The 24,413-nt window shown below is 40.2% G+C and overlaps 1 protein-coding gene and 1 long non-coding RNA gene across 16 annotated transcripts in view; one reads left to right on the top strand and one right to left on the bottom strand.

Annotated features, from left to right (window-relative positions):
- The window catches only part of MYO3B (myosin IIIB), a 425,769-nt gene that overhangs the window by 358,957 nt on the left and 42,399 nt on the right, over window positions 1–24,413 (bottom strand). For all 13 annotated transcript variants that reach the window (XR_012023941.1, XR_012023944.1, XR_012023942.1 and 10 more), the window contains one exon: window positions 13,107–13,252. Coding sequence is in view for 9 of the 13 variants with exons in the window: in XM_072811357.1 (XP_072667458.1) it covers window positions 13,107–13,252 (146 nt within the window). In the remaining 4 variants the exon portion in view is untranslated. The remainder of the gene's footprint in view (window positions 1–13,106; window positions 13,253–24,413) is intronic.
- LOC140624470 (uncharacterized) lies at window positions 9,717–15,010 on the top strand. 3 transcript variants are annotated; one of them, XR_012023945.1, is made up of 5 exons: window positions 9,717–10,190; window positions 10,627–10,680; window positions 10,970–11,105; window positions 11,809–13,379; window positions 13,462–15,010. It is a non-coding gene; the product is annotated as an uncharacterized lncRNA (long non-coding RNA). The 3 variants fall into 3 exon arrangements; XR_012023946.1 differs by having other exon boundaries at window positions 9,744–10,190; window positions 11,809–12,107; XR_012023947.1 differs by having other exon boundaries at window positions 9,744–10,190; window positions 11,809–12,107; window positions 13,490–15,010.

The following is a 24,413-nucleotide window of genomic DNA, read 5'->3' on the forward strand; positions in this document are numbered from 1 at the left end:
GTATCTTTGGGATAAATCCCCAACAGTGCAATTGCTGGGTCATAGGGCAGATCTATTTTTAACTCTTTGAGGAACCTCCACACAGTTTTCCAGAGTGGCTGCACCAGTTCACATTCCCACCAACAGTGCAAGAGGGTTCCCCTTGCTCCACATCCTCTCCAGCATTTGTTTCCTGCCTTGTTAATTTTCCCCATTCTCACTGGTGTGAGGTGGTATCTCATTGTGGTTTTGACTTGTATTTCCCTGATGGCAAGCAATGCGGAGTATTTTCTCATGTGCTTGTTGGCCATGTCTATGTCTTCCTCTGTGAGATTTCTGTTCATGTCTTTTGCCCATTTCATGATTGGATTGTTTGTTTCTTTGCTGTTGAGTTTAATAAGTTCCTTATAGATCTTGGATATTAACCCTTTATCTGATACATCATTTGCAAATATCTTCTCCCATTCTGTAGGTTGTCTTTTAGTTTTGTTGACTGTTTCTTTTGCTGTGCAAAAGCTTCTTACCTTGATGAAGTCCCAATAGTTCATTTTTGCTTTTGTTTCTCTTGCCTTCATGGATGTATCTTGCAAGAAGTTACTGTGGCCAAGTTCAAAAAGGGTGTTGACTGTGTTCTCCTCTAGGATTTTTTTTAAATATTTTATTTATTTATTCATGAGAGACACAGAGAGAGAGAGAGGCAGAGACACAGGTGGAGGGAGAAGCAGGCTCCATGCAGGAAGCCTGATGCGGGACTCGATCCGGGGACTCCAGGATCACGCCCTGGGGCAAAGGGAGATGCTAAGCCACTGAGCCACCCAGGGATCCCCTCCTCTTAAGATTTTGATGGAATCTTGTCTCACATTTAGACCTTTCATCCATTTTGAGTTTATCTTTGTGTATGGTGCAAGAGAGTGGTCTAGTTTCATTCTTCTGCATGTGGATGTCCAATTTTCCCAACACCATTTATTGAAGAGACTGTCTTTTTTCCAGTGGATAGTCTTTCCTCCTCTGTTGAATATTAGTTGACCATAAAGTTGAGGGTCCACTTCTGGATTCTCTATTCTGTTCCACTGATCTATGTGTCTGTTTTTGTGCCAGTACCACACTGTCTTGATGACCACAGCTTTGTAGTACAACCTGAAATCTGGTATTGTGATGCCCCCAGCTATAGTTTTCTTTTTTAATATTTCCCTGGCTATTCAGGGTCTTTTCTGATTCCACACAAATCTTAAAATAATTTGTTCCAACTCTCTGAAGAAGGTCCATGGTATTTTGATAGGGATTGCATTAAACGTGTAAATTACCCTGGGTAACATGGACATTTTAACAACATTAATTCTTCCAATCCATGTGGAATGGCATTATGGTAGAATAATAGTGTGGAATATTTTTCCATCTCTCTGTGTCTTCCTCAATTTCTTTCAGAAGTGTTCTGTAGTTTTTAGGGTATAGATCCTTTACCTCTTTGGTTAGGTTTATTCCTAGGTATCTTATGCTTTTTCCAACTCCCATTCTTAATCATGCCCTTGTCAGTGCTCCAAGAGCAAGGGACTCAAAACTAGTAAAATTACTGTATTTGCTTCCTAGTGCTATTATTACAAAATACCACAAACTAGATGGCTTAAAACAATAGAAATTCATTCCCTCATAATTACAGAGGCCAGAAGTTCAAAATCAAAGCATTAGCAGGACCATACTCCTTCTGAAGCTCTAGGAGAGGCTCTTTCCTGGCCTCTTCAGCTTCTGGTAGCCTAAGCATTCTTTAGCATCTGGCAGTGCTGCTGTTTTCCTGTGTGTCTCTATCATCATGTGTCTCTGTGTATGTGTCCATGTCTAAATTTCCCTCTTCGCATAAGGATGCCAGTCCTATTAGATGAAGTGCCCACTCTGCTCTAGTATGAAGCATTTTAACTCATTTTAACTTAATTAATTACATCTGCAGTGACCCCATTTTCGAAATAAGGTCATATTCTGAGGTACTGGAGGGTTCGGACTTTACGGTACCTTTTTGTGGGGGACACATCACAATTCAGTCCAAAGCAGTCATAGTTGACTATTCTGCAGAAATTCTCTTTTCTGCTCTTACATTCTTCATAACATACAATACATTCTCATCTCTATCATCTGTCTTTTGCAACTCTCAACAACAGAGTGGGGATGGAGATGGCAGGAACCAGAATTCCCAGCAGATATTATAGCTTTGAAATATAAACAAACAAACATCAGTCTAATGGTTATTTCTGGGCAAGGATTTTATCAATCCTGGTTGCACCTTACAATCATCTGGGGAGGGGTGCCTGGCTATCTCAGCTGGTGGAACATGCAACTCTTGATCTCAGTGTTGGAAGTTCAAGCCCCACATTAGGTGTAGAGATTACTTAAAAATAAAATGTTAAAAAAATTTGATTTGAGAATCATCTGGGGAAACTTTGAAATATAAAACAATATGCATGTTATTATAAATATGTATCTGTGCAAATTAATCATATATTTATATAGATACTGCTCTTGATCCCAGATCAATTGCATAGGAATCTCTGGGAGTGATATCCAGCTGTTGGTATTGTTTAAAAGTGCTCAGGGGATTCTAACCTACAGCTAAAATGAAGGAACTCTGTCCTGGGTGAGACTCACTCCTGCAGGGAACTGCTATAGAGACCCATACAGCTGGGTGGACTACTCACATTCCTCTGCACTGAGTTCCTTCAGAATGCAGGGAGGATACTGAAGAAAGCTGTTTAAATAGGCCCACTTATCTGAGTACAAAACATTCTGCTTAAGGGTGGTGCCACTTCTGTCCCTCTGAGGGATGAAATTATGGACTGGTGACAGAGCATGACCAGAAACAGCACCCAGGTGTCCACTCCAGTTTGAAATGCCAGTTTCAGGTCCATTAGAGTTCTGCCTGGGTAAGACTGTCTTGTAATAGTTTGAGTGTGGTGCCCAGAATGAAGCCATCATTCCAAAGGGGCTCTGACTGGGACACAGCCAATGTGGGGGTGGGGTGGTATTTGTTCTGACAATTAAGCCTTATGCTAACCATGTAGGATTATCTTACTGTTTGACTCTTATCGGGCTTACAGCCACAATTAAATTCATTTTTCCCCTGTTGGGTTATGAAGTCATGGCTTTCAGCCTGTAGAGCTCACCAGGGTTTCTGAGTTGCTTGTTAGAAACCCTCATTGTTCTTGACAACTGCGATCTTTAAGGGTTCTAAGCTTGTCATCCAACATACCAGCTGCCCTTCCATGAATGTGACCAACAGGCTACCAATGTCCTCCAACTCATTACAAATTTTAAAATATTCAACAGGAAAGGTGGTCTGAAGGACCCCGCCCAAGGCCTCCAGGACCTCCTTTGCCATGTTAACACTGACACCATTACTCAGTATTCCTTAATACAATCTTTCTTAGGTATGATCCATCACTACCACTATCCACCAGCCTATCTTTCTCCTTCTTGACCACAGATATCAAAACAGATTTTGCCTAAAGGCAAAATTACAAATGTAGTATGTCTAAAACAGTCTCTATTTTTTACCAGTCTCACCATAATGCCAAACAAGGACATTAATCTGACATGTCTTGGTGAACCCATGCTAATTCCTAGTGATCACAACTTTTTCTTCTAAGAATTCACAAACTATTTAAGAAAAAAAAATCTTAGTAATTAGCCCATAATGAAAGTCAAGCTCACCAGATGGTAATCTGCAGAACCTGCCTTCTTCCCCTTTTTGAAGAATGGTATCATATCCTCCCTCCCCAGTCTTTAAACGCTGTTCCTGTTCTGCAGAATTCTTTCAAGATCACTGACAGGGGGGATCAGCAGTCTTACCTGTACATTCTCTCAGTACCTGAGGTATCACTCCTCCCAGCCAAGAAACCCGAACTCATCTGAAACAACTAAGTGCTCTCCTTACAATCCTCTTCACAGGCTTGGGTTTCTATCACCATTTGTCAATGTTTTTTAGCTTTTCCAGGCTGGGACAGAAAACAGTCATTCTCTTTGGTGGGAAAAAAAAAAAAATGGGAGCAAAATGGAACCCAATCTAGACTCTGTGATGCCTAGAACTCCTACTCCTGCCCCTTTACCCAGGGACAAGAAATTTCCAGAACCTGGGGGAAGTTTGTACCTATCAAGGGAGCTAAAGGGACATTGTAGAGGGAGGCAGCCAAATCCCCTTCACACAACTCATCTGCCAAGCACAAAGCCACCACAAAGATGGAATTAATAGGAAAAGAAAAGCACTGTGGCCTCAGTTCTCTTCAGAGGATGACAGCACCACCACTCATTGCAGACACAGTGGGAGGGGATACTAAGGCCAGCTCTGCTTCCAATGAGCAGTTGCTGTCATCACATTCATGGGTGTGTATGGGGGTAGGAGGGGAGTCTGTATCTCTTAGGAGCGTGTCTATTACCAAAAGAGTTCTGACAATGGGTATTCATGGCAAAGTGCTTCAGACAGGCTAGAAGTAGTAAGGATTTACTGAAAATCAGTCTTCATTCTCCCTCAATTCCCCAGATAATCATCAATCAATCACTTAAACTTTCAAATGACTGATCTCATGGTTTGCTCTTTTGAATAGAAGTTTTCAATTCTTGAGGTACAAGGGAACAATTCTTGATGTTCAACCTATATAAGGTACAAGTATAGCCTTAAGATTTTTTTTCCTTTGGTAGCACCCAGCAAAAATCAAATGCTTACTATAAACTGTTCTGAGCACTTTATATTGATTAACTGCTCACAACAATTTTGTGTAGCTGATAGTATTCACATCTCCATTTTACCAAGGAGGAAGCTGAAGCACAGTGACGTTAAGTAACTTGGTCAAGTTCATACACCTTGAAGGTGGTAGAGCTGGTATGTGAACCCACATAGACTGACGGTAGAATACTTATCTGTGGTAAACTGATTGCAAAAATGGGCCAATCTTCTACCCCTTCCCATATCTAGGCTTGGGACCTGGTCACCAATGTGAGAACGGCCCTGGTTAGCCTACTGGAGGATAAGAAACCACATGGAGCTGAGCCAAGACATCCTAGCTGAGGCCATCCTAGACCAGCCAATCCCCAGCCAAATCCCCAGCTGACCACAGTAAGCCCAGCCAAGATCCACAGAACCACCCTGAGACTCAGTAGACTCATGAGAAATAATAAATGATTACTGCTTTAAGCAACTAAGTTTTGGGGTGGTTTGTTACATTCTAGTAGATAACTGATAAACCAATGCTTGACCACTAGGCTATATTTTCTTTCTGATGACACCGATGTCATCTGACTCCAGGACTCTCCTGGAATGGACAGCTTCAGCTGTGACAAGCCTTCCTCCATATTGCTACCTTATCTCTCTTCATACTTGTGTTGCCCTGCCCTACCACTATGCCAACCTATGAAGGCAGTTTATAAATATTTCTCACCTTTACGCCTTCATTTTATTTCTGGAATCAAGAGGAAACTAGGGTACTTCAAACCCTTTGGTACTATTTTGAGCTCTGTTGCCTTGTCTACCGTCTTTGTTCATCTCTCCATCATTTAGGAGCTAAGCTGGAATTAGTCAAACTGGTGGTGCCAAAATAATGAACTCAGGGTAATGAGGGAGAAAGCATGGGTAGTGCTGTAAATCAACACTTCTCATTCTCCAGCCTTTCCCTTCTCTCAGGATAAGCTTCTTACTCAACATGGATAGGGACTAGCAGTCCCTGAAGGCACGCTTCTGCTTTGCCACCTGATCCCCAAATGAAACCTTGTAAAGCTGAACTCTCTCTGCCTGCCAGTATACAGGGGGGCAGCAAGCTGCACCTCCACAGGAACTAACAGCCCCAGCTGCTCAACTCAAATTAAAAAAGAGTTTGGAAACATGTTCCACAGAGTGAAAGCCTTCTGGGGCATTTCTTCCAGCTGCCTCCAGCTACTGTGTTCCTAAGGAAATGGAGAGGAGACTCCAGGGGGAGAAGGGGCACCCCTAAGGCATCCTGAGGGATTGGGACCACAATCCACTGAAAATGGGACTAGACATCTCCCAAAGGGAGGGGGGGGAAGAAAAAGATTCATAAAAGACTACTGTTTTCCACTGGAGTATCTCAAAACTTTTTTTTTTCCTGTTAGGCACTCAATAAATGCTAAATGATGCTAATTCTTCTAGCTTTTCTTGCTTTATGAGTGAAGCCGAGATTGTGAGAGTTCATTGCTCAAAAGGCCAATAGCTAAGTAACCTGGGTTGGTGAAGAGAAACCAAAATTCCCTGTGGCAAATCTAGCCTTACTGTGCCATTAAACACTCACCCCCCTCACTCATTACACTTCAACAACAATAGTTTAGTTTTAATTTCTTTTCCTTATATTTCACAGCCCTAAGGGAAAATGTCCTGTGACAATTCTGTAATAGTAAGACAATTACTGGTGACTCAGGGCTCCCTGCTGCCTCTGCATCCTCTCACAGCTGAGGAACAGGCTTCCCACGTCGGAACAATTTGGCTTGTGAATTAGTAAAGTCAGAATAAAAAGAATCTTTACCTTTAAAAAATGATAGAAATTCAAATGAAATTTGATAAAAATTCAGCCCAAGGATTCTGTCTCAGAACAAGAGTTAATTGTAGGCACTGGATCCCTGACGAAACCTTTCAATTAAACTCACAAATATTTCAACTGGGAATTTATCTTTTCTGAGCCCACCACCCACATCATCCAGGAACCTCAGGAATATCCTTTTAGATTTCCCCTCCTTGTTCTTCTTTTTTTGCTATCCAACTTCTTCCCTTTCCACCTCTGACAGTGAACAGGGAAGAATACAGTAAAAGTGCATTCTTCCTGAGAGAAAAACAAAAACAAAAACCCTGCCTTATAATTTAAGCGTTCAACTGGAGCCTAAATCAGAGTGAACAGTTAGAGATGTCCTAGGTTAGAAGACATAGGCATCCCCAAATTCCCAGCACACTGTGTTCCAAAACACTTTTGTGAATGGGTAGTTTAGAGCTTAGACAGCTTTTTTCCCATAAGCATAAAGTTCTAGAGATAGGCTAACTCCTCAAACTGAACCATAAAACTCTACTTGGCCACAAGGGTCTAATAATGCAAAGTGAAAACTTCAGGTGTTACACTGCCTCCTCCTAAATAATCATTTAAAATAGTTTCCATGAGAGAATATATGAGAGGATGCCAGGAACAGATTTCCATTTACTCCAGAACCGAAGTGAGTTTTTCCCACTAAAAAAAAAAGGAAGGTCAAAGGGGAGGGCATTCTAGCTATATTAGAAATAGCCCTTGGGTAGCCTGGGTGGCTCAGGGGTTTAGCGCCGCCTTCAGCCCAGGGCGTGAGTGACTGAGTCCCAGGTCCGGCTCCCTGCATAGAGCCTGGTTCTCCTTCTGTGTCTCTGTCTGCCTCTCTCTCTCTCTCTCTCTTTCTGTCTTTCATGAATAAATAAATAAAATTAAAAAAAAAAAAAAAGAAATAGCCCTGATGTGGCAGGTGCAGGTTTTCCAAGGAGGTTAGGATACAATAGGAACTTCTGGGTACCAGTAATGATAATCTGAAATGCCTCTCTGCTTTTATATAACTTACGTTCTACAATTCTTTAGTTCAAATACTTGTCTTAAGTGTTCCAAATTAGGAACTAGAAGGCAGTTACTTAAAAGGAAGTTTGGAAAAGGAAGGGATTTTTGGTTTGGGGGTCATAAATCAATCAATGAGCCAAGGAAGGCCTATGTTCAACTGTGATGACACTCGTGATTTCTGTTCTTTAACTTCATGGCTGACACAATCATTGATGCTAATAAAATGATCTCAGGTTTATAGTGACAGTTTAAATTGGGAACAAGGAGAATGATGATGGATTATAAGCTTCCTAAAGACTGGGGTGTCCTATTTAATTCTGTATGCTCCAGTCCCCTAAGTGCTTACCTCGTAATTCATCAAACAAATAAGTATAACTTAAAAAGGGCCTTAACTTTTCAATGTACAGCTGACCCTTGAATAACATGGGCTTGAACTGAGTAGGTCTTATTTACATACAAATGTTTTTTCAATAAAGAGTACAGTACTGGGGATCCCTGGGTGGCGCAGTGGTTTAGCGCCTGCCTTTGGCCCAGGGCGCGATCCTGGAGACCCGGGATCGAATCCCACGTCGGGCTCCCGGTGCATGGAGCCTGCTTCTCCCTCTGCCTGTGTCTCTGCCTCTCTCTCTCTCTCTCTGTGACTATCATAAAATAAATAAAAATTAAAAAAAAAAAAGTACAGTACTGTAAATGTACTTTCTCTTCCTTATAATTTTCTTAATAACATTTTCTTTTCTCATTTACTATACTGTAAGGACACTATATTGTAAGGACACAGTATATAATACATATAGCATACAAAATATATGTTAAATGACTGTTTATGTTATCTTGTAAGGCTTCCAGTCAACAACAAGCTATTAGTAGTTATGCTTTGGGAGACTCAAAAGTTAAATACAGGTTTTCAACCATGGATTCCCACTAATTCCCATGCTGTCCAAGAATCAACTGTAGTCACAAAACACGTGGGCTTTGGAGTCAAAGTTCTCAGATTCAAACCATTTTCCTCTATAGGTACATAACCAGGGGCTTTCTCCCTGAGCTTCCAGTTTTTTCCTCCAGAAAAAAGGGTGGTTGGTGATAGTATCTACCTCACAGGGTCACTGTAGGAATTGATGCATTTATATTTGTGAAACACATAGCACTGTACCTGCCAAATAGCCCTAAATCTATTATTTTTTCATCATAGTTTAGCTATCCTAGATTTTACCCCAAATTAGTTTCTCAGGAAATTCAGACAACATGAAAGTTGATGGTATAGTGAGTTGAACAGTGGCCCCCAGAAGATTTGTTCACTTGGGAGCCTGAGAATGTGACCTCATTTGAGTTACGGGCCTTTTACAGATATGATTAAGACAAGGGTCTTAAGATTAGATCATTCTGGATTAGGATGAGTTTTTCTAAAACCAATAAGTGTCCTTATAGGACATGATAGAAAAGACATAAAAAGACAGGGAAGAAAGTCACATGAAAATGAAGGCAGAGATTATAATTATACTGCCACAAACCAAGGAATACGAGAAGTAACTGGAAGTAGGAAGGGGCAAAGGAGGATTCTCCTCTTTGCTTTCAGAGGAGCACGGCTCTGCCAACATTTTGATTTCAGACCTCTAGTTTCTAGAACTGTGAGAGAATATATTGGTGTTGTTTTAAGCCATCAAATTTGTGGCAATTTGTTATGGAAGCTTAGGAAAATAATGTACAGTTTAGGTACAGTTTGAAACAACCTAAGTTTGGTGATGAAAACAAGTCCAAACATGAGTTGGTAATTATCATGAGTTCTCTTTTCAGTGTACTGCAGGGAAACTTCTTTTTAGGAAGGGAAAATCACTGGCTTTGGGGACTAGAATGTTCAGGCCATTCTGTCCCATCCACTCCCAGCAGAAGACATCCTGGCTAGGAATCTTGAAAATATTCTGCATTTTTCTACAAGGAACAAAGTTCAAGTACTCAATGTGTGGGAAGACAGTGGAAATAGTCAGCCTGTATTTGGCCCCAAATAAATGGACTGGCAACACAACTTTTAGTCCTTGTCCAATAAATACACTCACACTGATCCCCACTGCCTTTCTGACTCCCATCTATGGAGATCAAAGAGGTCATTAGCCAAAGATTCCAAACTAAGGAAAGATATCTGGTTGCCAAGAGACAACATAATTGTGTATTTCTTCTAACTCTATGGCTTGTTATAATTACATCTATGAAACAGATGTCCTTTTAAGTGGAAAATATATCCAGGTCATCTGCAAGATCCTTCTAAGTCTCTGAAATTTTAAAGGAGTCCTCAGGAGAGAGTCACCAGAGAGACGTTGTCAAATCCACAGATGCCCAAAGAAATGGTTTTCATTCTTTTCTTCTAACTCCTAGAAAAAAATAGCAGCCAACAGAGCAGCGACTGTCAGAGAAGGGTGACTTTTTTTGGAGCAAAGGCGTTAGACAAGATGACACATACTGACAGGTTCAGCAAATAGTGGATGCTGTCACAGTCAGCAGATAATTTGTATGTGTTTGTGATGTAGGAAAGACTGTGAGTCACGCAGTATTTCAAAGACAGGTCACGATTACTCCATGTGTCATCTTCTAATGTGAAGGTCAAAAGAAAGAAGGTGCTCCAAAAGAAATGGAAGCAGAGAGAGAAAGAGCAAGGAGATCTGTGTGCAGGCAAGTCAACCACATCCAGGCAGGTCTTGCTTCATATTTCCTGATAGCGTCCAGGGAACCTATAGAATTATCTGCTTTGTTGACATCTGAGGCTTTCACCTCACATGTAACAAGCACTTCATTAACTCCTAAGTCCTTTGTAACCTGTGAAAGTCACATCTTCCCTAACTCAGTAAAAGTTTTCTTTTCTTCCCTTATTTTGGTAATTTACTCAATTTGTTTCCAGTAAAGGAGACTGTAAGCAAGAAGTAAGTAAGGAAAGCCAAAGGAGGAAGCCACATTCAGTGTTCAGAATCCCAGAATACTCTGGGATTGGGCCTCATTGTCCAACTGAAGGGAATTCTAGAACACCAAAAGCACTCATAACCAAATAGGAAAAAAATAAACGGATTCAAAGGATTTTTGTCATTACTTGTCAATTTCTTTTCTTTCTCAGAAGAGAAATGCTGAGAGAAGGAGAGTAAGAGAAAGAACCCCATGAAACACACAGGTAAATAATCTGAGTGCCTATTTAAAATATATAAATGCTTAATTTCTCTAATCTCTAACAAAGAGCTTTTCTGAGGAAATGTACATTTTTAGCACTCAAAATTAAAATAGTATACACGTGTACATACATGCTTGGTCAATCCATAATACTTCATAAGAGAACTGCATGATTCTGACAGGGTAATTTTTAAGCAAATAACTTGATGAGTATAAAAAGCTGTGTAGTATATGCAATTATGCTACCTTTTTTGTTTTGTTTTGTTTTTTTTACCTCCATTCTTTCTGCCTAGGAATGTCAAGTTGGCTGTTAAGGCTGGGACAACTCAAGTGTTCAGCACATATAATCACACTGAGGATCTGATGACTGATTATTATTGACATTACCTAATTCAATCTGATTCATCACTTGTGCAAGACCAAGAAATGGTAAAAGGGCAGGAGGTTACATTAGGAGAAAAAGAAAGTTTCAACCTATCTTAGGATAAGAATCCTTGTTGCCCCTAAGATCCTTTTCTAGCAATTGTCCTGTTCCTGGGGTTCACTCTGTCCTGAGGGAGGCAGTGGGAGGGTTTGGTTATTTGTACTTCAGCTCTAGAAGCTTCTCCCAAAATGGAAGAAGTGAGGTGTAGAGATTACTAGAGATCAGAGATTTGGCTGGGCACAGAAGCTCAGAGGAGTCACAGGAGATAAAGATTCTATTTAAACACACACACACACACACACACACACACACACACCTCCTAAGCTGCTTCATATTTACTACCTTATGAAATTTCTGAACAGGTGGTCTGTACACAAACACATACTTTAAAAACATAGAAAAGTACACCCATGTAGATGATCTCTTATCAAAAGTACATATATCTTGCTAATTAGAAGCCACACCTTAATTCTGTTCTTTGGGAAATTATTTGGTCACAGTAAATAAATGATGACAAGTAAATGATTTGTAAAATATTAAAGCATACACACAAATCATCCCAAATTCCATTTCTCATTTTCTGACATGTTACTGCATACAATACTGTTCTTGGTCCTGCATTCTATTCTATTCTATTCTATTCTATTCTATTCTATTCTATTCATTCATTCATTCATTCATTCATTCATTTATTTATTTATTTGACAGAGAGAGAGCGCACATAAGCAGGTGGAATGGCAGGCAGAGGAAGAGGAAGAAGCAGGCTCCCTGCCAAGCAGAGAGAGACCTATGCAGGGTTTGATCCCAGGAACCAGGTTCATGATCCAAGCGGAAGGCAGACACCAACCAACTGAGCCACCCAGGCGTCCCGGTCCTGCATTCTTACGTCATTTTGAATGATCACCATACTATTAATTTTAAGTCAGTTGCTTTTGTCATCTATTCTTCTAATTGCCTGGACTTGTTTTTGTACTTTGGCAAAGGCAAAAAGACCAACCCAGACTTGGGTGAGAATCATTTTTGGAATAATGGTGGGTGGTTATTCACATCTGGATTAGGTATAAAACGATAATATTATGATGATGAATGCCACAGAGCCTCATCTGCATATAAATAGACCTAATCAGAAATGCAAATTGCAATCAGAAGAAATTTTTAAAGGCTGTGTGATTGTGCAGATAACGAAAGGTTAACACTTGCATTGTTAAAGTAGTTAAACAGCTCAGGCTCCAGCTCCGGCTCAGCCTGCCCAGAGTCTTCCTTTGAAAGAGAAATGTGGAGGGTACAAATCTCTTAATCTGCAACCTGGCCAGGACAGAACTCCCTGATTGCTTCGTTTTCTGTAACTAGAGGCTTAAGCAGCCAAACAGCAGCCTGATTCTGCTGCAAGACAAACCACCAAACCTCTTGTACAAACCCCTAATGAATACATACAATAGAAAATATACTGGTATTTAAATACCCTCCAAACAGACCTCTTTCAGCACAATGTCCCATTGAGATGGAAATCAGGGGATGGAGACAAGGTCTTATAAACTGATTCACTTTTCTGACATTTTTTAGTGCTCTCAAGTGGATATGAAAATATAATACATGTTTTTTATCCTCAAATTTTCTTGAATACTCGAGAAAGATTCAAACAACGATCAGATGTGATTATACAATTAAAAAGAAAACACTAGTATTTAGACAGATTACTTAATCCAAAATCGCATGTTTAGTCCTGCAAAGCATAGTGAACAAGTATCTCGGAAAAATCAGAGTACTGAAAATAAATGCAATGGTTACGACACAGTCCTTTTATTTCTTGGGATGTGCTATCTTTTGGGAATATCCATCCTCTTTCTTCCTCCACCACCCCACCCAGCTTTTCCCCAAAAGAAATACATTTTACAATTAGGCTTTCTCAGGTTTGGCCAGAAATTGTTTACAAACTATTTATTATCCCTCTTAAGCAGCCCTCTCACAAAGAACTAATGAGCCAAGAGCGCCATCTTGTGTCCTACCTTGGAATCTTAAAAAGCGTTTTCACAGGATGCATGTCAAAGAGGGGAGGGTCTCCGTCCCCCAGTTCAATAGCTGTGATCCCCAAGGACCAGACGTCACAGCGAGCGTCATAGGAAGAGTCATACTGCTGCTCACAAGCAATGACCTATCAGACAAAAGCAAAACACATCAACCCCAACTGGTACCTGGGATGTCCTAAAAGGCCCTTGCATGATCTTAGCCCCCTCTTATTTCCTTTGGTTACACTGAGAGTGAATCCCGGGGAAAATAAGGTATGTATTATCTTGACCTTATTTGTGTGACTGACTTATCATCTAGTATGCTCATTAACTTTTTAAAAATGTGTCATTTCAGTACAACAAACATCCATTGAACCCTCTAGGTACCAAGCACAATGCAGGTAGAGGCACAAGAGTGGATACCTCACTCAGCCTGCTCTGACATTTCTTACGGAAAGGCTTTGTCTGCATCCTTCACTTCATTACCAGCAGCTGAATTCAACAGCAAGGAACAGTTTGCAAAGATGCTTGTTTCCTGCACAAAATCCCCAGGAGTGTGGCCAATTGAGCAGAAAGATGTTTGGAAGACTGATGCGCTAAACATAAAATAGGAACCACTCCCTCCCATCCCTTTTTTCTAAGAACACTTGCCCCTCCTCAAACTCCAACAACTGGTTTGTATTTTAGTAGCAGCTACCCCTTCAGTTATTGGCCTTACTGTGTACAAGAGCAGCAGAACCAGAAAATGCCCCTGGGCTTGTCCCTGGATCTGGGGAACATGGAACCCTGTGGGGAAATCTCTATCAACTTTTTGATAGACAGAAAAAACCCCTCCACTGAGACTCGTGGCTGTCACGTGGGGTTGGAAGAAGGCGGAGGTGAACCAGAGAATGTCGAAGAACCAGGTGTCCCTCCCTATTTGACCTAAAATTTGCCTCCTCAACCAAGGATGACCCTTGGCTATAGGCAGGTAGGACACTGTGAAGGTCTGATGATGTACTGCTCCACACAGCCTATGAGGTAGGCAAATGACAACAGTGAAGAGCACTGAGGGGACAGAGTGAAGAGCCTGCCTGCCCTGTCCAGCCACCAGAAGGTACTTGGCTTTGACTCTGAGTAAAATGGGCCAACTGGCTATAAGAGCAGAGTGACAGATTTGGCCTACATGTTAGCAAGATCATTCTGGCTGCTATGCTGAGGATACATTAAAATGGGACATGAGTAGAAGAAGCAAAACCACTTAAAATGCTCCTACAAGAATCCAAACTAAGACAGTAAGAAATAATCAGACTGATTATATCATCTTGAAGGTAGAGCCAACTAGATTTGCTGACTGGGGCTTATGAGAAAGAGGAATTGAAAACGAGTTGACAGTTTTTGACATGAGCAATTCCAGAATGGAACTGGTATATGGTGAGATGGGGAAGACAGAAGGAGAAGCAGCTTTAGATTAAAAGGCATGTCCATTTAAGAGATGGTTAAGTCTGAGATGCCTATGAGACTTCCAGATGGAGAAGTTCCTTTTAGCCAGGTAAGTCTCATACCGACTGACCTAGAGAATAAATGTGTGTTGTTTTAAGCCTCACGTGTGCAATATTATAATGGCAGTGACAGAAAACTATTATATACCTGCTCTTTGCCAGACCCACTTAATTGGACTTGCAATGCCAAATATGCCTACCATCTTGCCTGAGAGCTGGTGCTCTTGCTACTATAATTGTCCTCCACCTTTTCTTCAGGGAAGAACTGAAGTACATTCTTTCATGTACCTGCATCCCTGGTCTGATACAAGCTCCATCCTCTGAACAGACTAGCCTGACATAATATCCTGCCATACTTTTAATACATGATTTTCTTTCTTTAAAAAAAAAAAAAAAAGATTTAATTTATTCATAAGAGACACACAGAGAGAGGCAGAGGGAAAAGCAAGCTTCCTGCCGGGAGCCTAATGTGGGATTTGATCCCAGGACCCCAGGATCACAAACTGAGCCAAAGGTAGATGCTCAACCCTAAGCCATCCAGGTGCCCAAATGCGTGATTTTCAAATGTGCATTCAAATTAAAGTTCAAATAATTCCAACTTTAGAAGCAGAAGTTATTTCATAAGCGCCCCAAAACCTCACTTTCATGCCCCAATCAGGTGAGAAACACCACTATTTATTGCCAGAGAAGGCTATTCAACACCTTCCCTTTCAGAAATGACTTTTCTAAACATGTGGAACAAACATAATTTTAGACCTATCAATCAGCAAATAGCTCACCATTCTTACATGTTCCTATGAGGGAAAGAAAAATAAGACTCTGTCCTTCCCCAACAAAAGCTAAGGCCAATTACAATTTAAAGTGAACCTATAATAAGTAAATGACAAACCATGTCAACTCTAAGTGTCCTAATACAATGTGTACTAGCATGTACACATTGTACAATAAAGGATATGAGCTCCAAATGCTTGGGATACTTGGAGGGAGACCATGCCAGGCGAAACAAGACAACAAAAAGTATCTAGTGCCCCAGGTCCACACCTTCTGGGAGAAAATTCAAATCAGCTTCTAGCCATTGTGGATGGGACACAGAAGGCAATTCCAAGAACCCATCCAAATGCGGGAATGGAGATATCCTAACGTTTCATAAATGCAGTCATAAAATATTCAAAACATTTATGTGGTTTCAACTTCTCTTTACAGACAGACATTATCTTCAGTTCTATCTGATTAATAGAAATGTGTCTTTTGGGAAAATTCTCTTCCCAAAATTTCTCTTGTAATACAATAAAGAAATTCTTTAAAAGCTTGGCTTTCCAAAGAAGTTTACAGAAAAATTTCCTACTAAAATAATTCACAATTATTGAGTACCCATGAGTCAGCATGGTACTAGGGAAAGTTAAATCCACACTGAATTTAATCTTCACAATCATTCTGTGAGGTAGGTGCTATCATCACTTTGCAAAGATGTGGAAACTAGGGATAGCACAGTTAAACAGCTTACTCACAGCTAGTCATTGTCAGGGTCAGAATTTGAACCCAGGCAGAGAAGAGACAAGTAAACAAATTACTATAATATGGTAAGTGTTCTACACAATAAAGGTTAAGTCCAAAGAATGGTTGAATTATTAGCTTCTAAAAATTAAAAAAAAAATAATTATTAGCTTCTGCACTCATATTTTGGATAAATTAACCAGGTTTCTTGAGATTTTTATCACTTAAACTCCCATATCCTCAGAAGCAGTCTCTGGTAGGACCAATCCTTCACAGAAGTAAAAGACCTTTATGTGGGCTACATGCGTGATGGGATTCATAGATGCATCATGACTAAGGTCAACACATCCTGGATCTAGTTCCTTATCACTAACACCAAAATCTACAACTATTTTTTAATGAGAAAAAGTCATCTCATTCTCCCTAGCACAGCATTCTTATTTCTAGGCAAAATAAAGCTGAGTTAAGAATGCTTAGATAGTCCGCTGGTCTTTAGTTCCCTTGCCTCAAGGAGAAGGCAACCTTTCAAAGTGCTCTCTGAATCAGATGTTCCAATATTCTACTAAGAAAAGGAGCCTGACAATGGCAAATAAGTATATTGCGCTGAGACCAAGTTTCCCAGGTTCTGTAAGTCATATTGAAGGAGTGGACAGAGACAGATTGAGATGGTATGGACTCAGGGCCAGGACCCCCAACACCTCATTCTCTCATACCTCGACCACCACAAGGAGACATGCTCCTTGACCTGGAGTCTGCTTCAGTCATAGGAGTCTAAATGATGTGGGTCACAGTGGAACAGCGAGGATAGAATAGGTGTAAGAGGGAGCTCAAGGGAAAACCTGCAGGACTTAATACAGAGAGGGATTTAAAAAAAAAAAAATTTTATTTATGAGAGACAAAGAGAAAGGCAGAGGAAGAAGCAGGCTTCCTGAGGGGAGCCTGTTGCAGGACTCAATCCCAGGACCCCGGGATCGCAACCCAAGCTGAATGCAGACACTCAACCACTAAGCCACCCAGGCGTCCTTGGAGAGGGATTTAATATGGGAGGTTAGGGAAAGGAATGCACCCAGGAAGACATTTTGATCCTGGGTGATCAGAAGAATGATGGTGCCATTGGGGATATCAGGAAGAGAAGTCAGTTTGGCAAACAGTATAACAAGTTCAACCCCTCTCCAGATACAGAAAAATCACTTGTGTTCTTGGGAACTCACTTTTTTTTCACATGTAAATGCAATAAAAGCAAAATTCTATTAAGATCAGAAGCAGAATATATGCTAAAGGGTAACAATAAAATACATGTTTTCAGTGACTAGTAAGTATATCTTACATTTCAGAACTCTATACGTTGTAATCTTCCCATTGTCAAATGCCAACACAACTAGTCAAAATTTGTAGTTTTAAAACACAGTTGTAAGTACCAGAAGCAGATATCAGGTTACCATGAATTTTAACAGATTTGTGTATCTATTTTAATCCAGTGTTGTGAATAGAAAACCTGCTAATTTTATAAAGAATGGATTCTCCAGAGTTGATTTCAAAGTCCTACTGCATGTTGGGAGGTTGATGTGAAGAGAATGTGCCTTCTAGAGTGTCCCATGAGACATGTATATGGACAGTTACAAAATGTTTAGTGTACCTGGCAAAGGCTAAGAGCATAACCTTAGATGAATCAAAATAGAGACAGAGTCCTAGTGCAGTAGTTGCTAGTGCCCTAATGGCTCCAAGATTAAAATATTATCTGAATCTCAAGGAGTTTCAGGGTTATATAAATCCTTACATACTTCTGCAGAGCCACTTTTAACAATCCTCAAGTCTCTGGCATATCACTGAGTATTTATATTATTTCTGAGTTTTAATAGTTTTATCCACTTGGTGTTAATCTACTATTAACCTCATCATTTTTAAAAATGTTTTATCTTTTTTTTTAAGATTTATTTATTTACTTATGATAGAGAGAAAAAGAAAGGTAGAGACACAGGCAGAGGGAGAAGCAGGCTCCATGCTGGGAGCCCGACATGGGATTCGATCCTGGGACTCCAGGATTGCACCCTGGGCCAAAGGCAGGCACCAAACCACTGAGCCACCCAGGGATCCCCATTTAAAAATGTTTTAAAGGGGCCAGAGCCTTGATGATATCATCAAACTGACCCCTGAAGTAAACGTAAGTAACCCAGGGTAAGGATTATTTCTTATCTTTCTTCCCTTCCTGTTCACAACAATTTGTGGCACACTTCAAAGAAGCTGTGTTGAAAACTCTTCAGATTGGAATCAGAAAGTCTGAATTACATTATTTACCAGCTGAGTGCCTTTGGGAAAGTCCCTTGAAAACTCTGAGCTGAAAAAAAAAAACAAAACAAAAAACAAACAAAAAAAAACTCTGAGCTGAGACTTCTAGTTATAGGGCTCTCACTTTCTACATCTATAAAATGAAAAGATGGGAATGAATGATCTCTGCTATCCCTTCCAGCTCTTATTCTCTTATGGCTTTACAGTTTCCAAGTAAGCTTAGTGTTGATCTCAGAGAGGCTAACCTCTCCATGCAAATTGGCTAGAGTAAACAGGTTATTGTGGAATGTGAACCAGAAGGCTGGCACCTTAGAGATTTTATTGCCAATATTTTGTAAAAGGTTTTAGGTCTATGAAAAGATGTGCTGGTGCTGTGATAATGCCTCTGTTAGGGAAGATGAGCTTCAGTGACAGAGCAATTGTTTGGATGCTGGTTAATGGAGCATGTCTGGGTTCATACCTTGAAATGGGAACTTACAGCTTTTCTGGTACACTTAACTACACTGGTGCTTATTTTAGGAAGAAGAAAAGCACTAATGCTTGGATTACTAGCGATATCTATGCGTTAGCAGACATACTGCCCAATGGCAATAGCTATTTTACCAGGAGGTGGGCCTGAGCCTCCCAAATGTCAGTCATTACCACCTTGGCTATCAAAAACTTTTCTTTCTGGAAGGGCATGAGAACAAGAAATAAGTTTTCACTAACAGTTTAGTTCTACTGGTCTTTGGAGCAGAGTCAATCTTCCTTGTTAGGGTAGTTCTCTTTGCTTTCTTCGGGCTAACAAAGTTCCAGACTCTCTCAATCTGCCCTGTCATTCCTTCCCACCCCACAGAGGGAGCACCTTCTCCCCTTTCCTGAAGGAGTTAAGGGGGTAAAACTAAATCCACAACTTGATAATACAACTGCTTTGATATATATCATTTCCTCATCTACCCTTGGGAGTGGTCAGCTGATTTTTGTTGAGGATGGCTGACCTTTTCCTCAGTTACCAAGGGAATGGCAAAGAAAAACAACTGTTAGTACCTCTTGGATTGTAGAAAAGGTTTGTACTTCTGGCTGATAAAAGAAAATCCCAGAGCCAGGCATTTTCATTTTGGTTTTGCTATCCCCTTACTAGATTACTTTAGCAAATTAATCTCCCTGTACCTCTTCCCATGCAAACCTAGCAACCCCTTTCCCTGGGCCTTGTCTGACATATTGCTTGTGAAAATGCTGGTTATCCAGCTTTTTCTATGGCATCAAAAGTTAGTTGTAGACATCACTGGGTCACTGATGTATGGGTAATATCTATCTCATTTACTTTAACCCTTTTTGCATTTTCTAAAGTGTCTAGAGGGAGCATGAATTATTTCTATAACAAAAAGCAAATATCTGGTTTTTTGTCTTGAAAATGTAAATAAGTATTGAAAAGTTTGCCTAAATTTTCAAGGATTTATTTCATTCATCATTTCATTCATCCAGAGTATTTGCTGGCCGTTGAGATTCTTCATCAACAAATTAGAAGGTTAAAGATAGTGTCTCAGTCATAAAACTAGGTTCCCATGAGATTAATACAAGAAGAATTAAAGAAATTCCCTTCCCAACAATATTCCTTTCTATTGTAAGCACAAGGCTACAGGTAATACTTTCACTTTCTCAAGCTATCACAATCCCTTGAAGTGCTCCATGATTATAGTTTCATTTCAGCCTAGAACACGAGTAGGGCTTGCTGATAAAGCTCTGAAGATAGAAGTAAGATCCACTTTCTATCTCTTGCAAAAAGACTTGGGCTATAGGAACCTGAGGGGACAAAGCAGTCTCTCCTCATCTCGAGGTCTTTATTATCTGAAAAGAACACCTGTATTAGATTAGATATAAAGGGGATAAAAGACAGTAACACATGAGCTCCTGCATTCAGAAAACCTAGATTTCTCCAACAAGATATTTAACTTAAACCATTTATCAAGTTATATATCAAAGAGCTGGTAGGCTGAAAACTCTTTTAATAATGTGATTTTAATCAATACTTTCATGCAAGTAGTATTATAGGAGCACCATCTAACAAGGAAAAATGTTTTTTATACTTATAAAAAATAACTTACCAAACTTAAAAAACAATAAATGTTATTCAGACTATCTCATCTTCCCACTAACATTTTAAAATATCTTAAAACTGCAGTTAGGTTTGCCTTACATGTTCTGATTTCTCACCTTACTAGAATTGATCATGTGATCCAAAATTATAACCAAAGCTCAATATTAAAATTTCACTCAAGTACGCAGGCAAAATGCTGTTATTTCAAGAGCTAAATTCAGCTTTAAAATCGGCAAGGCAAATAGACCTAAAGCTATTAATCCCTGGCTGACCTTGAGCCCAAAAATGTAGTCAACACACTGGCAAATAAGATGTTGAAAGGTATAGGCAGGCAAATAGGATTCCTAGTTTTGCTTATGCGTTTTATGCAGCATAATTGATATATATTATTGATCTTAAAGATTTTTAAAATAGAACTTCTCTGGAATTGGACGTTTCAGTTATAAATACTCTAATAGCAAATATTATTCATCAGTTTTACATACAAACATCATAAAGTGTTACAAGCTGAGATACTGAATAAACAAATGAAGTCTCTTCCCTTGGATGAAATATAACTTCAAGAGAGGATATATATATGAGATTTGCCTGTTTGTTTTTTTGTTTTTGTTTTGTTTTTTTTTTTTGCAAAGGGGAGGTGGACTAGAAGAACTAAAATGATGGAGTTGAGGTGTTTTGTTTTGGAGTTTTTTGGGGTTTTTTTTTTTTTTTTGGTTCTTTCATAAAACTCAAAGCTAGAATTGAATCTATATTTTGTATACTGAGAAATGGCCAGATATAGTTTAAATTATACTAGCCTTATGAAATTCAGGAAGGTTTCCAACTAAAATACAATGTTCTATAAGACTTTTCTCAGGATTGCTAACATTCAACTTATGCCTTTGGAGAAATAAAACAAGGTTCAAATTAATGAACCCTTGTTTTGAACCATACCAATTCCCACAATGGTAGTGGAGGTTAGAGGGGGACTGGTTTTGGGTTTGAGGCCAGCATACAACACTGATTTTTGTACTTAAATTCCCCAAAGCCCCAAGAATGTGTCACTTATTCTTATTTATGTGATAAGCCCCATATTTGAACTCAGGATCAGTATTCACAGAACTCCTCTGTGAAAGGTAAATTAGTGTGCCCAAATTTCTGTATGTGTCTTTAGTACTCAAAACATTCTGAATCTATGTGAGGATGCAGTGAGAAGATGATGTCTATGAACCAGGAGGCTAGCAGGCCCCACCAGACACTGAATCTGCTGACACACTGATCTTGGACTTATGGCCTCTAGAACTATGAGAAATAAATGTCTGTTGTTTATTTAAAAAAAAGAAAAAAGGCTCAAAAGGAGCAAATTTGCTTGGAAACCCAGGGTAACCCCACTGCCCTCCCCTGCTGCAGCAGCTTCCCCACACCAGAGATGGATGCTCGAAGGGACCTTTGGATTCATTCCCCCTTGGAAAATGAAGTCCCAGAGTTGGTGGGTGGGGGTGTGGAGGTGACTTGTCCAGAATTACAAAGCTGGTTTGTGGCCATACCAGGAGCAAGCTCCATGGTTTCCCCATCACCTCCTGAGTGAGGAATCTCTTGGGAATTCTTATTAAACAGGGAATGCTGGGTCATCATCAAAAAGATCTCATATACCATAAGCCACAGCCACAGTAATTTCCATACTGGGAGTATGTAAGCACACCTTTCACTTAAGCAGGTGGATTTACTGCCACCTTTCACTTCCTTGCTGCCCCTTCCCTTTCTTTGCCAACTAGTGCTCCATCTCTACCAGAGTACACTCAAGGAAAAGAATGAGTAGCAGTTCTACAATTCAGTTCATTTTACAGCTTGTTAGATCAGGTTTTATTATCCCAGAAAGGAAAGATTCAGAAAGGTTAAAAAAAAACTTCTCCAAAGTCACACAGTTAGTAGGTAATAGAACTGAAGCATGAGCCCACAATAAGAAGCTAATGGAGGAGAAAAAAACTTTTACTCCTCCATAATACATCTGAAAAATAGGAGGGGAAGCAAATCAAACAGAATATCTGAACAATTCAACATAGGCATAGCCCTTTATTTGCAAGTAGTCTCTGGATTCTGTCCTCTAATAGGCTGATGTCACCATGTAAAACAGGATGCCCTTGGGAATGTCATACATTCCTACCAAAAAGTGATTTCTTTTAACCTTCTAAAACTAAAGAAGGTGTGGAAAAAAACCGGGACGTAATAGGGCACCACAAATACTAGTCTCCCCAGGCACTGCCTGTTCCTGCCTCACCCCCATCCAAGGCTCCTCTGGGATCCCATTCCTAAGGCTGAATACCCTCCTCCCTTTGCTTTCTCCTCCAGCTCAGGGACCATCAGACCAAATGCAGGGTTTGGTCTAGGCATGAATTCCCTTTCATGGGGCTGAGCCCCTAGGCCCTGGGCAGGGCAGATGGAGGCATTGATGGAAAGAAGCTACCAGGTAATCTAGGTCTCAAAGCTCAGGAAGAGCCAAAGCCAGGTCTGAAATTCCTTCAGCAAGTACTTATGAGAGAACAGTTTGGCCCTTCTCACCACCCGAGAGGAGTGGGAAGACAGCCTGGAAAGCTCCAAATGTTCACAGGAGCCATTATTTTGATACTTCTTGCTCAGCACTGAGTGGGGGAAGGTGGGGGTAGAGAGGATATGAGGCCTCTGCTCCTGGCCTCACATGCTTCTGCACATGTGGGAGCTGAAGCCCTCAGATAGAGTTCTATATTTAGATCCACTAGGAGGAGATGACAAGTCACCACTACCTCCAGGGCCAGCCCCCCACCTCTGCATTAACATATGACACATGACTCAACTTCCCTGCAAAGCTCCAGCTGAGAGGTCCCTGAGGGGAGGTTAAAGGCTAGAGCTGCACTCAAGTCATTTCACCCTTGCCCTGGGCCCTTCACCCACAAGACCCCAAGTACCTGGGTTGTGCTTCAGAGCCATTCAAGGCAGAACCACTGTGGGGATGTGGGCAGGGTCAGCCCAAAACAAGAAGGAAGGGACTCCTTCTGTCTCTTAGAAGCTGACATAGGAGTCTGGAGGGAATCAGGGAAGGCAAATGGTTACAGAATCTCAGGAATAAATGTCCTGGGGGAAGACACATAGGTCTTCTGGCCATTGATCTGGGTTCTAAACCCTTCACTTGAATCTTTTGAGCAAACAGAACCTGCATCCCTTACAATGATATGACTGGTACATGGAATCCCAATAGGCCCCAGCCATTTAAAACAGGTAAAAATGGATTCTAATGTTCTCACCTTTTTTCATCATATCACACTTACTGAGAGCTGGGAGAGATCCAGCCTTTATTATCAGAGGAATACCAGAGCAATGGAATATGCAAGCTAGAAAAGGCTTTTCTCCCTAGAAACTATAAATATTCTCTGAAAAATAGGGAGTAGCTTGGAGGCAGAAACCACACAAGCCAATCTCTTCTTACAGATGAGAACAAGTTAGGAAGGAGTGAAGTTCAGGCAATATTTTTTAAAGTACTTACTATGCTAGGGACTACACAAAACATGTTCAGGATGTCATTTAATTGTGTCCTTTGAAGCTGTTTTTTTTTTTTTTTCCTTCTCATTCTACCTCTTTTAACTTCTCCCTATCTTACTAATCACAAATATTCAGTAACTTGCCTGACGTCCACAGTTAGATGGGTAGGCAGGTATCTCAGATTTGCTCCCAGGTCTGACTCTAAAATTTGTGTTAACTTTCCTACCCAAACTGAAGCCATATTAAAATAATGGAACCACAACCACTTTCTAAAAATGAGTGGAGAGCTAAAACTAAAATCCAAATATCCTAAATTCTGTTCTGAAGAACTCTGTCATTTTATTTTTTCAGATCCTTCCCTTGGGCACTAATTACATTGACTTCTAGTGTCATGTTGAATTATTACATTTTCCTGAACATATTAGAAAGGATAATTCTTATCTAAAATATTTTTAAAACTGAAAAAATTTATATCTT

This window comes from Canis lupus, chromosome 34, assembly GCF_048164855.1.
Source record: "Canis lupus baileyi chromosome 34, mCanLup2.hap1, whole genome shotgun sequence".
NCBI lineage: Eukaryota > Metazoa > Chordata > Mammalia > Carnivora > Canidae > Canis > Canis lupus.